Source organism: Equus asinus, chromosome 2 (assembly GCF_041296235.1).
Source record: "Equus asinus isolate D_3611 breed Donkey chromosome 2, EquAss-T2T_v2, whole genome shotgun sequence".
Classification (NCBI taxonomy): Eukaryota; Metazoa; Chordata; class Mammalia; order Perissodactyla; family Equidae; genus Equus; species Equus asinus.
This window is the reverse complement of record NC_091791.1, coordinates 61045706-61062783: the sequence shown is the minus strand read 5'-3', so window position 1 is coordinate 61062783 and position 17078 is coordinate 61045706. Positions and strand designations below refer to the sequence as shown.

Sequence of the window (17078 nt, the reverse complement as noted above, 5' to 3'; positions counted from 1 at the left end):
GTGTGTTTCATGTTGGGGAGGTTAGGAATTGAGTTCTTGGGGTTTTTATTTTGTTTTATTGTACCTAGCAGATAATATATAAAACATTTCTATGTATTCCTCATTTCCTGTTTCCAGGTGTCCAGTGATTTTATTACAGATCTTAATTTGTCCTTTATGTTTATAATATTTTGTGATATATATATTTGATTTGGGAGTTTTTGTTCATATAATCAAACAATGTCAATTTCTTTTTCTTTTTCTCATCTTCTGATCAGGATTTCTGGCAGGTACTGACTCAGCAGCATGTGCTTTAAATTAATTAATGTTCTGAAATCCATAGTAATGCTTCAGGGACAAAGGTTCAGTGCATGCTCATGTCCTTTCCCTGCTCCCTTCAGAATGATTCAGTTCCTGTCACTTTAAATTAACATATTTTATCTTTAATATGACAGTTCAAACACTGCACAAGTCCTTGAGAATATAGAGCCTAGCATAATTTAAAGGGAAGTTTTAACGTTGTGTATCACACAAAAGGTCAAGAAACTGTTTTAATCCACTATATTATATAAGAAATACTCAATTTTGGGGTCGTTTAAATAGTCTTAGTTGGGATGCCATTTTCCTGGTTGAACTGTAACAGGAATGGTAAGACAACAGTCACTTCAAGTGAAAACTGGTTTCTTCTTTTCAAATTTCTTACATAATAAATACAGATAAGCAGTTGCTTAGTTGATCTTTGCTCAATAAAATGACTTAAGGGGAAACAGATGGAACATTTAGAAAGACTTCATTATTTTGCTTTTTTGAGCTAATCAACAACTTTAACTAGGAAAAACAATCAAATATATGGAGAAAACTATGAAAAAGAGTGTATAGATTGTAGGCTGGCAAAGAAGAATTTCAAGGACATGCCTAAGAAGGACTTTTTAAATTGATCTTTGAAGTCTTAGACCCTTTAATTATAGTTTATAAATTATTAAAGTTTATTCATTTAAAAAATTACTCTTGCATTTCTTAATAAAAGTATAAACTGAATTAGAAAATCTTTGTTTAAAATAATTAATGAAGATCACAGGGTGCTCTTTATTTTTATAAAATATTTTTCCTGTGTTTCCTTGTTTTTAAAATGGGGTATATTTTTAGTAGTTTCCTTACCAAACCCCCAAACCAATCATCCTGTTATTGGTACAATAGATTATCTTACCTTTACCTTTAACTGCATTCTGAAACAAACCATCATACTTAAATAATTGTCAAAATAATTTATTGACAATCCCATTATCAATATTTCTAATCCTGCAGATTGTGTTTTAGAATAGCCATGGTACAGCCTTCATGGAAAGTGCTAAGGAGAGTAAATCGGATGAGATGCTAACACCTGTGATTGAGGAAAGCTACTTCCAGTCTCTAATTATGGCAGGACAGTTTGTAGGAGGCAGCTCAAAATTCTTCCTCTCCTTTGGTAATTGTATGGTTTAAGGCTTGCAGATTTAAAACAACTTGCCTCAGAGAGGTGTCCTTACTAGAGACTGAGTAGAAGAGAAAAGAGGTAGGAATTAATAAGTACTTGGAAGTCTCTGGAATCTGCAGTGTTGAGTAGTCAACTACCATAGTTGACAAAAGAGCAACAATCTTCTTTAAACTTTGACTATTGAATATCTTTTGTTGATCAGGGATTCAAAATCAAGTTTATTCTTAAGGACATCTTGTTAATAAGCTTTTTATATTAAAAATAATAAACATTTTTTCTTAGAACAGTTAGTGGGGGCATTGTTTATCTTATTGGGTTCTATAAATATCACTCATTTTGGTGACACTGGTGTAAATCTCTTAAGCTTCCTAAGGTCCTTGAGCTGTTACTTTATAGAAGAGAGCTTTCTTGCTTGCTTCCTTACAGGGATTTGTCCTTTGCATGCTAAGTTCCTATTGACTGCAGAAAGGCTGGAATCATTTTGATTTTCTGGTAGCATAGAGTGCTGTTCTTCAGATGCAGCTTATGAATGGTGTCAAATACTTATAATACTGCCGTGAGGAGTATCCATAATGTCTCTTTCCAGTCTCTGAGTTCCACCACTACTGAAGGCTATTGGTTTAACTCATGTGTTTGATTATTCAGGTTGAGAAAATAAATGATAATCATTAAGTGCTCCAAAGGAGAGTGTAGTTTACTTGGTTGTCTCAAATATTCAGACTTCTATTAAGATGTCTCTAAGTACAGTTTTATTTTAGATTTTGTTGTGTTTGAATTTGGAGTCAACTGAATCCATTTGATGTATCATTATTTATTTGAAAACATAAACATGACTAGCCATTACATTTCTAACACCTTCATGTTTAGCTTTTCCATCATGAAACAAGATTTGAAATTCATTTTGACATGAGAGGACTTGGTTCCAGACTAAATTTCTTTTTCTTATTATTTTAGCACAAACACTCTAGCATGTTTTAAGGTTATACAGATAAAGTTCTGTGAAAGCTACTCAAAACAATTTATTTCTCCTATTCTGGTAAAAATGGGTTTTCGACTTAGCCTAAACACCTGTTGATGATCTTTGGTTTCAGAGAATGTGTGAGGGTAGTTCTTGCTTTGCATATTTATCTTTGCCATGACGCATTTTTTAAAGTTCTAAACTTAAAAACCTCTCCAATTAGAGATTAATCCAGCATCTATTAATTAAGAAGAGTATAAAAAACCATTACATTCTTGAAGTGATACTCATTTTGGAAATGATTAAAATATGCATTTGAACAAGTTAAGGCATAAAAATATGATGTGCACCTACATCATTAGCTAGACTTTCCTCTTCAAGATAACTGAGCTGATATAAGCTAAGCCCCAAAGTTAATATTTTACAATAGTGAACTATGTTTTGCTCCAAAAATACTTGGTTCCCATTAACAATTTCAGAAATTGCAAACAATATAGATATCTGGTGTGTTTCTGTGTATTTGATATAATATATAATGGTTCATGGCATTGGTTCTGCAATCAGACCATGACCTGTCCTGCCACTATACAGCACTGTCACCTTGGGCTACTTATTTAACTTCTCTAAACCTCAGTTTTCTCATCTGTGAAGGGCAGATAGTTGTATCACCGACCTCATAGAACTGCAGTGAGGACTTAAAAAGATAATGCAAGTGCTTAGCACAGTGCTTGGCAAAGAATATGTAAACTATAATTTTTAAATTCTTGATATGTCTTTAATGATGAGTGGTGTTCAAGGGATACCTGTAAATGTTTGATTTCAAAATGATTTAAAAATTCTTCATCTAAAGGGATTCCTGGGAGATAATAGTTACTAGAACAGTGTAAATCAAGAGTGTGAACCAGGTGATCCTCAAAATGAAACTCTTGTTCTTATGATGCATTTTTTTTCCTTGTAATTTTTCCAAACGGGAGAAGGTGAAATACTATATTGCCTTATTTTTCAAAATTTGTATGTGAGGCTGTTTTTCCATAAAGTGATAGGGAAGCCTTTTATAACCAATGTGACTAAAACCAAGACTGCTGCTGAGCTCAGGACAGTTCTTTTCAGCACTGATTGATTTGGATGGCCAAAGTTCGAAATTAAATTCTTGGATTTAGGTAGCAGATAATCAATAATGGGTAAAACATAGATTCTCCCACCCAGAGCTGCTCTCCCACCCAGAGCTGCTTTGAAGCAAATGTGCAGGCATAATGTGGTAGAAATTAAGAGAGCTGATGATTTCCCCTTTTAGAGTTTTGATTATACCTCAGCAGATAGTAGAGACTGAAATAAATCATTTCAATAAAGTTGTATCGTTTCCTTGAAGTCGATGCTATTTCAGTAGACTTTTTGAATTTTTATCATTGCTTTAATCAGTTCTGCTGCTGTTTTTTTAAGCGTCTTCATTTGTATCCATTTTCTCTATAGCCATCTAGTTAATGAAACAGGAAAACATTTGCATTCTAGATATTCGGAGTTGTTCTCAGAGCTAAAGTGGTTAGAATTGGGACTGAAAAGAGAATGGCTTTCTGGCAGAGTGAACTTTGCAGTGTCTTAAGCATTCACCTTCCAGTTTGTTGCACAGTAATTTATGGGTTTTTGCCTCAAATGTGATAATACCTTTGAAAAGGTTGGAAACTCTGAGTCAAGAGAAGAAATCATAAACTACTCTAAATTAGAAACATCTCAATTTGACTTTTATCTGGCATATCCCCGAATTCTACCTTTCTGCAAGTTCAGGTAGGGGTGTGGGAAGAAGAAGAACACACATTTTAACTGTGCAACATTTTCTGTTTGATTGGCAATAGTGTGATTGTTTAAGATTGATATCTTACTAAGGCTTTGGCATCTATCTATGCACCAACTAAATAATAAAGAAGCATTAATTGCATGGGAAAACTGCTGAGTTTCCTCTTTCTTTCTAACATCCCCCCTCCCTGCCCCATCTCCAACCTTAGGTAGAAATAGTATTTATCATTTGGAAATGATATACCCAAATTGCATTTTCTGAAAGAAGCATATTATTACCATTAATTTGTTTTTGAAGTACAACCTCAGATATTTCTTGAGGGATTTAGATAGACTTTGAAATGTGTTTCAAGAATATAGAGAAATGTTAATATTAAAACAATCCAAATATTTCAGTCTCATAAAGAATGACATCTTAAATAGTAAAGCTGTGTTATCAGATTGTCTATATACCAGAGATGTTTTGAGGTTCTAGATGATATTTTAGCATCTATTTTGCCAGCATAGTCCACTGACTTCTATTTGATAGAAAAAGTTTATTTTGAACTATAGAATTTGAAAAGTAGGTCGTAACTAGAATAATGAGATTAAACTCCTAGATATGATTTTTCTCCTTGGCTTCATCCAGTTGAGACCTAGAGGGCAAAATTATTGGCCCTATTTTGATCATCCCTGTAACAGTTGGGATTCACTGTTTAAGCACAGTGAATATTAATGAATTTGAATCATGGCTGGAAATTCCACTCCTAGAGCTCTTGATAGCACCTGCAACTTTAGATGGATGTTTTATAAGTTTATGTGATTGGTCAGAAACCAGAGTATGGATGCTTTAATACAAAGCCATCCTGGTAAAACAAGTCAGGTTTTAGACTCATTGAGAAGTGTAGCAATTACACATGTATAGGATATGATTTGCTATAAGTTTACTCTTAAATCTTTCTGCTTATCTAAAAAATAAAAGGATTCAAGATGTGGTGCGGTTGAGATCAATACCAGGGCCCTTATGAGGTTAATTATTTATTTGCCTTTACTTGAGGTCGGTAGTAATTTAAATGTTTAGTGATATTGAGTCTATCGCTTTTTTTTAAATTTTGAAACAAATAAGATCTAAGGTTGGGGCATGCAAATAAATAGTGAAACAGTTAAATTTTATTTATTTAAGTCAGTGAGCACATTGCTTTGAAATAATTTGCATAATTCTGTTCTCCAAAAGGGGTAACATTTGTCTGTAAATTGAATAGAAATGCTTTTCTGATCAGTTGACCTTCATTCCGCTTTCACAGCCTTAATTTCAGAGATTCAGGTGATTGGAATCGAGTTTGACATGTAACTTCTAAGATGCGTAAAATAGATAATACTCTGTAAGGTATCTGCAATAACAATCTCTTTTTAAAATACCCAGTTGTGTTTAATTTTCAGCATGTATATGGAAGTACTGCTAGAATCTTACCTCAGGAACTTTAATATAAAACAAGTTTCTCTTAGAGCCTTACTAGAAATTTTTTTACTGATCTGATATCTTAAGATATTACTTAATCTCACATTATATGCCCTTACAACAGAATTGGAATACATTCTATTTCTTTTGACTTTTATATACAGAAATTTCTTCCTTTTAGTGTGTCTCTTAATATTTATATTTAATTAAGTACAAATCCTTATTACAGATTTTCCTAGTAAAAGTATGTATTAATATAAATGTTCGTTAGTAACAAAAAATATAAATACCTCTGAGACAGTGAGAGAAATTGAATATTGTTACCAACCTGTAAGGAAGATTGTTTTCCTTGGACTGTGTCTCCGTATCATCCATGAAGTGTATAAATGGCATTTGCTTAGGAAAAAATGACTTAAAACTTAGTCCAAAATTAAACAATATCCAAAAGATTAAGTGAAGGAACATTTTACTTGACATTCTCAGTTTGGAACATTCAACAGTGGTAAGACTTAAGGAGTAAGAAAAAATAATCAAAAACCTCTCCACTTTCCTTCCTTGAATCTTGATTTTCCATTTCCACCATACTTTGGGTCTTTTAAAAATTTACTCATTATCAAACTCAAATATCTATATTTTTACAGATTCTCTGTGTGCCATGACCAGTTGATTTGAGGATATCATTTATGGTAGAATCAGGCCTTTGATTTCAAAAGATCAGCTAAGGAGCAGCTTTTCAACACAGAATAGTCTAAAAATTGGTTTTCTAGTAAATCCCCTTTCCTCCCCAATTTTGACATATTTATTTGATTCTTCTCCTAGCTTTAAATATTTTGAGGGGTCAAATTTGCTGATTTTATGACAGTTTCAGTGCTTGTGATTAATATATGTCATGAATTTTTTTAAATTGTCTTTGGAGTTTTGGATACTCAAAAACTTACTTATAAATTTGTAGAGTTAATAAATACGTGTATAATCCTAAATGTACCTGTACCACCCTTTGACAAGTAGAAGCCTCAGAAAACATACATGTAACTTCTCTACCCCTGTCCTTCTGCCCTCAGCCCAACTCCAGAAGCATGGGAGAACAATGTAGACCTTTACTAAAGAATTGGATTTATTGCACAGAACACATTGCAAAGCATGGCTAATTTCAAAATCCTCTTTAAATATCTTTCTCACTTTTAAGGAGCTACTGCATAACTCATACATTCTCTGTTTTGTTCTTTCCCTCAAACACATGTGTACACACATATGCACACATGCTTTCTCTTTCCTCTATTTTTCCTGACTTTGATACTTTCTATCCCTTTCTGGTCACATCTCCTTCCCCATTTTTGTTCACCATTCTAGGGTCCTTCCTTCTATATCTTTTCTTCCAGATGTTCTCTTCAACTTTTTCTTACATAGAGCAATTTGGCCTTCTTTTGGTCTCTCCTGCTCCCTATCAGTCTACTCAGTACAGCAGAGGTCTCATAAGTAGACACACAAACAGAAATATTCTCTCCTAGAGGACTGAGGATGCAAACATGGACATACCCTATTTAATGCAGTAGAGGAGGGGATGCCTTCCCAGAGAAAAATACCACTAACTAAATTAGCATTGTAAGGTGTCATTATAATATAGCCCCTATGGAGATATGTTCTGATAGTAATTCTCATCGATATACAGTTGAAGTTCTATTCAGTGACATCTTTGTTATCTCTGCAGACTTTGTAATTGTCCTAATGGGGGAAGTAACTAGGGCTAAACCATGACCCAAAATTCATCTCACGCAGAGTCTCTCAAGCTGTCTTTTTGTGTGTATGTGTGAGGAAGATTGGCCCTGAGCTAACATCTGTTGCCAGTCTTCCTGTTTTTGCTTGAGGAGATTGTCACTGAACTAACGTCTGTTCCAATCTTTCTCTATTTTATGTGGGATACCACCACAGCGTGGCTTGACAAGTGGTGCTAGGTCCACGCCTGGGATCTGAACCTGCAAACCCCGGGCCACCAAAGTGGAGTGCTCGAACTTAACCATTATGCCACTGGGCCGACCCCCTCTCAAGCTGTCTTTTCAACCATTCAGATAATTCCATGTTTATTTACACTTTGGAAGACAATCATACACTTTGCTGCTACTCAAACATGCTTCAATAGAAAATGGGCTATTCAAATCAGAAAATATCATAGAATAATAGATCCACACTTATATGGTAAATTGGTTTTTATAAAGGTGCCAAAATAATTAAATGGGGAAAAGAAGGTGTTTTCAACAAATAGTTTGGAAACAACTCTATATCCATATTTTTAAAAAATATCCATTTAAAAAATGGAAATTTAAAATATCCACTTAAGAAAATATAGATATACAGTTTAAAAACTTTACCCTTACTTGTTATACACAAAACTCACTTCAAATGGATCATAGACCTAAATGTAAAATCAATAACTAACACTTCTAAAAGAAAATATAAGAGAATCTTTTTATGGACTGCAGGTAGGCAAAAATTTATTAGACATCGTATAGAAAGCTATAACCATAAAGGAAAAAATTGATAAATTAAACTTCATGAAAATTAAAAATTTATGGTTGTAAAAATACAATAGAAATTATAAGTAACAGACTAGCAGAAAATATTTTTAATACATATATTTGATTATATTTCTTATTTAATTGCTGAGTAAGAAATAAATCCAAAGCTTAGTGACTTTAAACAATAATAATCATTTCTTGTCTTACATGCTTTCTGTGAATAAGGAATTTGGAAGCAATTTGGCTACATGGCTCTTGCTCAGGCTGTTTCATGAGATTGCAGTCAAATGTTTGTTAGGGCCTTAGTCATTTAGCTTGACTGAGGATGGAAGATTCATTTCTAAAGTGGCTTACTCAAATGACTGATAAGTTAGTACTGACTGTTGTTGGGAGGCCTCAGATCCTCCCTCTGTAGGCTCTCTACAGGCCTCTTGAGTGTTCTGTTCAAATGACAGCTGGTTTCCCTCTAACAGAGCAAGGTGCCTTTTATGGCCTTAGAAGTCACATGTTATCACTTTATCTGTATTCTATTGGTCATACAGACTAACCCTGAGCCAATGTAGGAGGAGACTAGGTCTACCTACAGACGTGAATACCAGGAGGCAGGAATCACTGGGGTCATCTTGGAGTCTGGCTAACACCCTGAAAAGAGTCTCATATCCAGAATATATGATGATTTCTAATAAAAAGACAAACAAGGGCCGGCCTGGTGGTGCAGCAGTTAAGTTTGCACATTCTGCTTCGGCAGCCCAGGGTTTGCTGGTTCAGATCCCAGGTGCAGACATGGCACTGCTTGGCAAGCCATGCTGTGGTAGGCGTCCCACATATAAAGTGGAGGAAGATGGGCACAGATGTTAGCTCAGGGCCAGTCTTCCTCAGGAGAAAAGAGGACGATTGACTGCAGATGTTAGCTCAGGGCTAATCTTCCTCAAAAAAAGAAAAAGAAAAGACAACCCAATTAAAAATGGGCAAAAAACTTGAACAGATACTTCCCAAAGAAAGATATATGATTGCAAATAAACAGATAGCAATCAATAACATTGGTCATCAGGGAAATGCACAGAAAACCCACAGTGAGATACCACTACCTACCCACTCAAATGGCTAAAATTAAAAAGACTGAGGAGATCTCGTCAAGACAGCAGCATAAGCAGACTCTGACCTCGTCTCCTCCCATGAACACATCCAGGTTACAACTATTTTTGGAAAAATTACCCTGGATTGAAAACTGAAAACTGGATAAAAAGAACCCCCACAACAAGGGACAGTCCTGACTAAGGTAGAAGAGGCAGAAATTCCTGCTGGAGAGGCAAAAAGGCACTTTTGGGAATAGCAGAGCTTCGCAGCTGGCCAGGTGGGAGACACCCTAAGGTACGCAGCACTCCCTGGAGGAGCGAGGTCCGGAGTGGGGGCCGATACTGCTATAAGCATCCTTCAGACTCAGCCCAACTGAGACAGGGGTCTTACTGTCTGGCTTTGCTGGCTATTAACTGCAGCGAGGATACCCCCAAAAAAGCTATCAGCCGAAAGCCAAAAAGACCTGGGTCTTAAAGGGCACATGCACAAACTCAATCATTCCAGCACCCTAAAATCACCAGAGAGAAGACTGACCATCCTTTGTTGAAACAACACTCTCCTGGTGGGCTCTGGGGGCTTTTTGGTGAGAGGAGGGACCTCTCCAGAGATTGAGACATTGGTGGGGGCCATTGTTCTGACCTGGTCCAGGCGTGCTGACACGACCCTGGTGGGTGCCATTGAGGTTCATCCCTTGGCCTGTTAGCCCAGGGGCCTGCCACGCCCACTACAGCACAGATTTAATCCGGTTCAGCCAGGGCAGGCAACCTGCCCTAGGGACTGGCCCCACCTAACAGCAAGCCCTCAGGCTACTTTTCAGCCTGCATTGACTGGGTGCCTTGATCCTCTACAGGCAGGCAAGGTTGTTTGCCTCTGTGGGACAGAGCCTGTGTGAGGACCAGGTGAACTGTGGGGAGCATTGGTGGAGATGTGGGAGCCTCTGCAGTGTGGCATCGGGGTACGCTCCAAGGGGTTGGGAAGTGTGCACGGACCAGGACTGTTTTGATGGTGTATGTAGTCCTGTGGGGGGTGAGGCTTAGCAGCAGCAGAAGACCTGTGCTTCACAAATAGCCATAAAAAGGATCAGCCCCACCTTCCAGAGCCTGAAACAATTGAGTGCTCCAGTGCCTAGGGCCATCCCCACTCAGCTGCACTCCTGAGAGACCTGACAACAGCCTTGTAGGCCTGAAGCCATCACAACGGTAAGCCCCTGAGCCTAGCAACCAGCTACACTGGGTACCAACCTAATTAAGAGGAAACCTGCAATAGGAGTGCAGTGATAGACTTTGTAGCCAATGGTGCTGAGACTCCCCAAACTGGATTCACAAACAGCTGGCTGGAGAAGGAAAGACTAGGCTCCTTGGGTACCTGCAGTGGGAACAACCAGCCCACAGCAGAAGGACACAACCCACAAAGGGGTCACTCCTGGATCTTCTGGACTGGTGACGAGAGGGAAGCACACTGCTGGACCTCATAAGGCATCTCCTATGTAAGGCCGCTTCCCCGAGATCAGGAGACATAGCTGACTCACCTAATACATAGAAATAAGCACAGAGAAAGAGGCAAAATGAGGAGACAGAGGAATACTTTCCAAGCAAGGGAACAGGACAATACCCCAGAAAAGGGACAAAATGAAACAGAAACAAACAACCTACTCGACAAAGAGTTCAAACAAAATATCATGAGGATGCTCACAGATATTGGGAGAAGACTGGGTGAACACAGTGAGATCATCAGCAAAGAACTGGTAGATATTTTTAAAAACCAATCAGAAATGAAGAATACAATACTAGAAATGAAAAATTGACTAGAGGGACTCAATAGCAGAGTAGAGGATGCAGAAAAATGGATCTGTGAGCTGTGTGAGAGACTAGAGGAAATCACCCAAGCAGAACAGAAAAAAGAAAAAAGAAGTCGAAGAATGAGAACAGTCTAAGGGAACTTTGGGACAATATCAAGCATGCTAACATTCGGATTATAGGTGTCCCAGAAGAAGAAGAGAGAGACAAAGGGGCAGAAAATTTATTTGAAAAAATAAGAGATGAAAATTTTCCTAACCTGAGGAAGGAAACAGACATCCAAGTTCAGGAAGCACAGACAGCTCCAAACAAGATAAGCCCAAAGAGGCCCACACCAAGACATATTATAATTAAAATGTCCAAAATTAAAGATAAAGAGAGAATCCTAAAAGCAGCAAGAGAAAGGCCACAAGTGACATACAAAGGGAAGCCCATCAGGCTGTCAGCGGACTTCTCAGCCGAGACCCTACAGGCGAGAAGAGAATGGCACAACCTATTTAAAGTGCTAAAAGGAAAAAACCTACAGCCAAGAATACTCTATCCATCAAGGTTCTCATTCAGAATGGAAGGAGAGATAAAGAGCTTCCCAGACAAGCAAAAATTAAAGGAGTTTATCACCAAGAAACCAGTTCTACAAGAAATGCTGAAGGGACTTGTTTAAGGGGCAAAGCAATGACCACAAATAGAGATTAAAAAAAAAAATTATCAAAACAAAACAACAACAAAAAATACCAGGCAATAAAATCACTTGTAAAGGTAAAAATATAGTAAAGGTAGCAGATCAACTACCTGTGAAGATAATATGAAGGTTAAAAGACAAATGTACTAAAATCACCTATTTCAATGATCAGAGGGTAATGGATAGACACACACTAAGCAAGAGACTATATATGATTTGAAAAACATAAAATGTGGGAGGAGGGGAGTGAAAAGTAGAGCTTTTAGAAAGAGGTCAAACTAAAGAGTCTATCAACTTGATATAGACTGTTATATACATAGAATATTAAATGGGATCCTCTTGGTAATCACAAGTCAGAAACCTATAATAAGCAAGAAAAAAAGTAAGACAAAACAAGTCAAACATATTACTAAAGAGAGCCATCAAGCCACAAGGGAAGAGAGCAAGAGAAAAAGACAGGAACAGAGAGGAACTACTAAAACACCCAGAAAAAAAAGTAACAAAATGGCAATAAATACATATTTATCCATAGTTACTTTAAACGTCAGTGGACTAAATGCTCCAGTCAAATGTCATAGGTTGGCCAATTAGATAAGAAAGCAAGACCCATGTATATGCTGCATACAAGAGACACACTTCACACCTAAAGACACTCACAAACTGAAAGTGAAATGATGGGAAAAGATATTCCATGCAAATGGCAAAGAAAAGAAAGTGGGGATAGCAATACTTATATCAGACAAGATAGACTTTAAAACAAAAACTGTAACAAGAGACAAAGATGGGCACTACATAATGATAAAGGGAACAATCCAACAAGAAGATATAACACTTGTAAATATCTATGCACCCAACATAGGAGCACCTAAATATATAAAGCAATTATTAACAGATATAAAAGGAGAAATAGACAGTAACACAATAATAGTGGGGGACTTTAACACTCCACTTACACCAATGGATAGATCATCCAAACAGAAGATCAGTAAGGAAACACTGGCCTTAAAGGACACATTAGACCAGATGGACTTAGTAGATATATACAGAACATTCCATCCAAAAACCACAGAATCCACATTCTTTTCAAATGCACATAGAACATCCTCTAGGATTGATCACATATTAGGCCATGAAACAAGTCTCAATAAATTTAAGAAGATCGAAATAATACCATGCATCTTTTTTGACTTCAAAGGTATGAAACTAGAAATCAACTACAGGAAGAAAACCAGAAAAGCCACAAAAATGTGGAGATTAAACAAAATGCTACTGAACAATGATTGGGTCAATGAAGAAATCAAAGGAGAAATCAAAAAATTCCTGGAGACAAATGAAAATGAAAATACAACATGCCAAACAATATCTGTGGGATACAGCAAAACCAGTTCTAAGAAGGAAGTTTATAGCAATTCAGGCCTACTGGAACAAAGAAGAAAAATCCCAAATAGACAATCTAAAAGCGCATCTAAAGGTACTGGAAAAAGAACAACAAACAAAGCCCAAAATCAGCAGAAGGAAGGAAATAATAAAAATCAGAGCAGAAATAAACGATATCGAGACTAAAAAGAACAATAGAAAAAACTAATGCAACCAAGAGCTGGTTCTATGAAAAGATAAACAAAATGGACAAATCCTTAGCTAGACTCACCAAGAAAAAAAGAGAGAAGTCTCTGATTTTACAGAAATGAAAGAGGAGAGATTACAACGGATACCTCAGAAATACAAAAGATAAGAGAATACTATGAAAAGCTATATGCCAACAAATTGGATAATCTGGAAAAAATAGATAAATTCCTAGAAACATACAACCTTCCAAAACTGGTCTAAGAATAAGCAGAAAATTTGAATAGACTGATCACCAGTAAGGAGACCGAAACAGCAATCAAAAACCTCCCAAAAAATAAAAGTCCAGGACCAGATGGCTTCCCTGGTGAATTCTACCAAATATTCAAAGAAGACTTAATACCTATCCTTCTCAAACTCTTCCAAAAAATTGAAGAGCAGTGGAGGCTTCCTAACTCATTCTACAAAGCCAACATCATCCTGATACCAAAACCAGACAAGGACAACACAAAAACAGAAAATTACAGGCCAATATCACTGATGAACAATGATGCAAAAATCCTCAACGAAATACTAGCAAATCGAATACAACAGTACATTAAAAAGATCATACATCATGATCAAGTCGGTTTCATTCCAGGGATGCAGGGATGGTTCAACATCCACAAATCTATCAACATGATACACCACATTAACAAAGTGAAGAATAGAAATCACATGATCATCTCAATAGATGGCAGAGGAAGCATTTGACAAGATACAGCATCCATTTATGATAAAAATTCTAAATAAAATGGGTATAGAAGAAAAATACCTCAACATAATCAAGGCCATATATGACAAACCCACAGCAAACATCATTCTCAATGGAGAAAAACTGAAAGGTATCCCTCTAAGAACAGGAACCAGACAAGGATGCCCACTGTCACCACTCTTATTTTACATAGTATTGGAAGTCCTAGCCCTAGCAATCAGGCAAGAAAAAGAAAGAAAAGGGATCCACATTGGAAAAGAAGAAGTGAAATTGTCACTCTTTGCAGGTAACATGATTTTATACATAGAAAACCCTAAAGAATCCACTAAAACACTTTTAGAAACAATAAAGGAATACAGTCAAGTTGCGGGATACAAAATCAACATACAAAAATCGGTTGCATTTCTATACACTAACAATGAAGTAGCAGAAAGAGACGTCAAGAATCCAATCCCATTTACAGTTGCAACAAAAAGAATAAAATACCTCAGAATAAACTTAACCAAACAAGTCAAAGATCTCTACACTGAAAAGTATAAAACGTTGAAAGAAATCAAAGGAGACACAAAGAAATGGAAAGATATTCCATGCTCTTGGATTGGAAGAATTAACATCTTTAAAATGTCCAGACTTTCTAAAGCAATCTCTAGATTCAACACAATCCCTATCAAAGTTCCAACAACATTTTTCACAGAAATAGAACAAAGAATCCTAAAATTTATATATAACAAAAAAGACTCCGAATAGCCAAAGGATTCCTGAGAAAAAAGAACAAAGCTGGAGGTATCACACTCCCTGACTTCAAAATATTCTACAAAGCCATAGTAACCAAAACAGCATGGTACTGGCACAAAAACAGACACACAGATCAGTGGAACAGAATAGAGCCCAGAAGTAAACCCACACATTTCTGGACAGCTAATATTCGACAAGGGAACCAACAGCATACGTTAGAGAAAGGAGAGTCCCTTCAATAAATGGTGTTGGGAAAACTGGACAGCCACATGCAAAAGAATGAAAGTAGACCATTCCCTTACACCATGCACAAAAGTCAACTCAAAATGGATTAAAGACTTGAGTGTAAGACCTGAAGCCATGAAACTTCTAGAAGAAAACATAGGCAGTGTTCTCTTTGACATCGGTCTTAGCAGCATGTTTTCAAGTACCATGTCTGTCCAGATGAGGGAAACAAAATTAAAAATGAACAAATGGGACTACATCAAACTAAAAAGCTTCTGCACAGCAGAGGAAACCATCAACAAAACGAAAAGGCAACTTAACAATTGGGAGAAGATATTTGCAAACCATATAACAGATAAGGGGTTAATATCCAAAATATACAAAGAACTCATACAGCTCAACAACAATAAAACCAACAACCCCATTAAAAACTGGGCAAAGGATCTGAACAGAGATTTCTCCAAAGAGGCTATACAGATGGCCAACAGGCATATGAAAAGATGCTCAACATCCTTAGCTATCAGGGAAATGCAAATCAAAACTACAATAGGGTATCACCTGACTCTGGTCAGAATGGCTATAATTAACAAGATGGGAAGCAACAAATGTTGGCGAGGATGTAGAGGGAAGGGAACCCTTGTACACTGTTGGTGGGAGTGCAAACTGGTGCAGCCACCGTGGAAAGCAGTATGGAGTATCCTCAGAAAATTAAGAATAGATCTACCATATGATCCAGCTATCCCACTGCTGGGTATTTATCCAAAGAACTTGAAAACGCAAAGGCATAAAGATACTTGCACCCCTATGTTCATTGCAGCATGATACACGATAGCCAAGACTTGGATGAAACCTAGGTGCCCATCAAGGGACGAATGGATAAAAAAGATATGGTATTTATACACGATGGAATACTACTCAGCCATAAGAAATGATGAAATCTGGCCATTTGTGACAACATGGATGGACCTTGAGGGTATTATGGTGAGTGAAATAAGACAGAGGGAGAAAGTCAAATACTGTATGATGTCACACATAAGTAGAGTATAAAAACGACGACAAACACACACATAGCATTGGAGATTGGATTGGTGGTTACGATAGGGGAAGGGGGCAGTGGGGAGGGCAAAAGGGGTGATTAGGCTCACATGTGAGGGGATGGACTATAATTGGTTTTTGGGTGGTGAACATGATGTAATCTACACAGAAGTCGAAATATCTTATGATGTACATCTGAAAGCTATGTAATATTATGATCCAATGTTACTGCAATTTAAAAAATTTAATAAATAAATAAAAATAAAAAAACTTGCAACACAAATATTGGCAATGATGTGGAGTAACTGGAACTCTCATACACTGATGGTACAGCAACTGTGAGGGATGTCAAAATAGCCAAAAACCAGGGGCCAGCCCAGTGGCACAGCAGTTAAGTTCGTACATTCCACTTTGGTGGCCTGGAGTTCGCTGGTTTGGATCCTGGGTGTCGACATGGCACCGCTTGTCAAGCCATGCTGTAGTAGGCGTCCCACATATAAAGTGGAGGAGGATGGGCACAGATGTTGGCTCAGGGCCAGTCTTCCTCAGCAAAAAGAGGAAGATTGGTGGCAGATGTTAGCTCAGGGCTAATCTTCCTAAAAAAAAAAAAATAGCCAAAAACCGAAAAGAGCCTAAGTGTTTATCAGTAAAGGAATTAAATAAATCATGGTGTTATTTGTGTGCATTATTATACACACAACACTATTGTACACAAAATAAATTGTATAATTTATTGTAATAAATAAAGAGTAATAGACTACTCTGCAATAAAAAGGAACTATTCATAAATACAGTATGAATGAATCTCTCCACAATATTATGCTGAGCCAAAGAAGCTGGATACCAACTAGTATCTACTGGTGGTACCATTTATAGGAGGTTCTAGAACAGGCAAAAAACTATGGTGTAAAAATATGGTGGAGGTAACTGTAGAGGGATATAAAGGAAACATCAGGGGTGATGGAAATGTTCTATATCATGATAGGGATGTGGGTTACTCAAATATATATGTTTATAAGACTCTTTCAATTATACATTAGATTTGTGCGTTTCACCTTAAG

At 36.9% G+C, this 17078-nt stretch overlaps 1 protein-coding gene across 7 annotated transcripts in view; it reads left to right on the top strand.

Annotated features, from left to right (window-relative positions):
• MICU1 (mitochondrial calcium uptake 1) overlaps window positions 1-17078 on the top strand; it is a 266742-nt gene that overhangs the window by 123782 nt on the left and 125882 nt on the right. For 3 of the 7 annotated variants that reach the window (XM_070489910.1, XM_014840265.3, XM_070489893.1), the window contains exon 6: window positions 258-269. The exons of the other annotated variants lie outside the window; for them this stretch is intronic. In XM_070489910.1, coding sequence (XP_070346011.1) covers window positions 258-269 — 12 coding nt within the window. The remainder of the gene's footprint in view (window positions 1-257; window positions 270-17078) is intronic. 7 annotated transcript variants of the gene reach the window in all.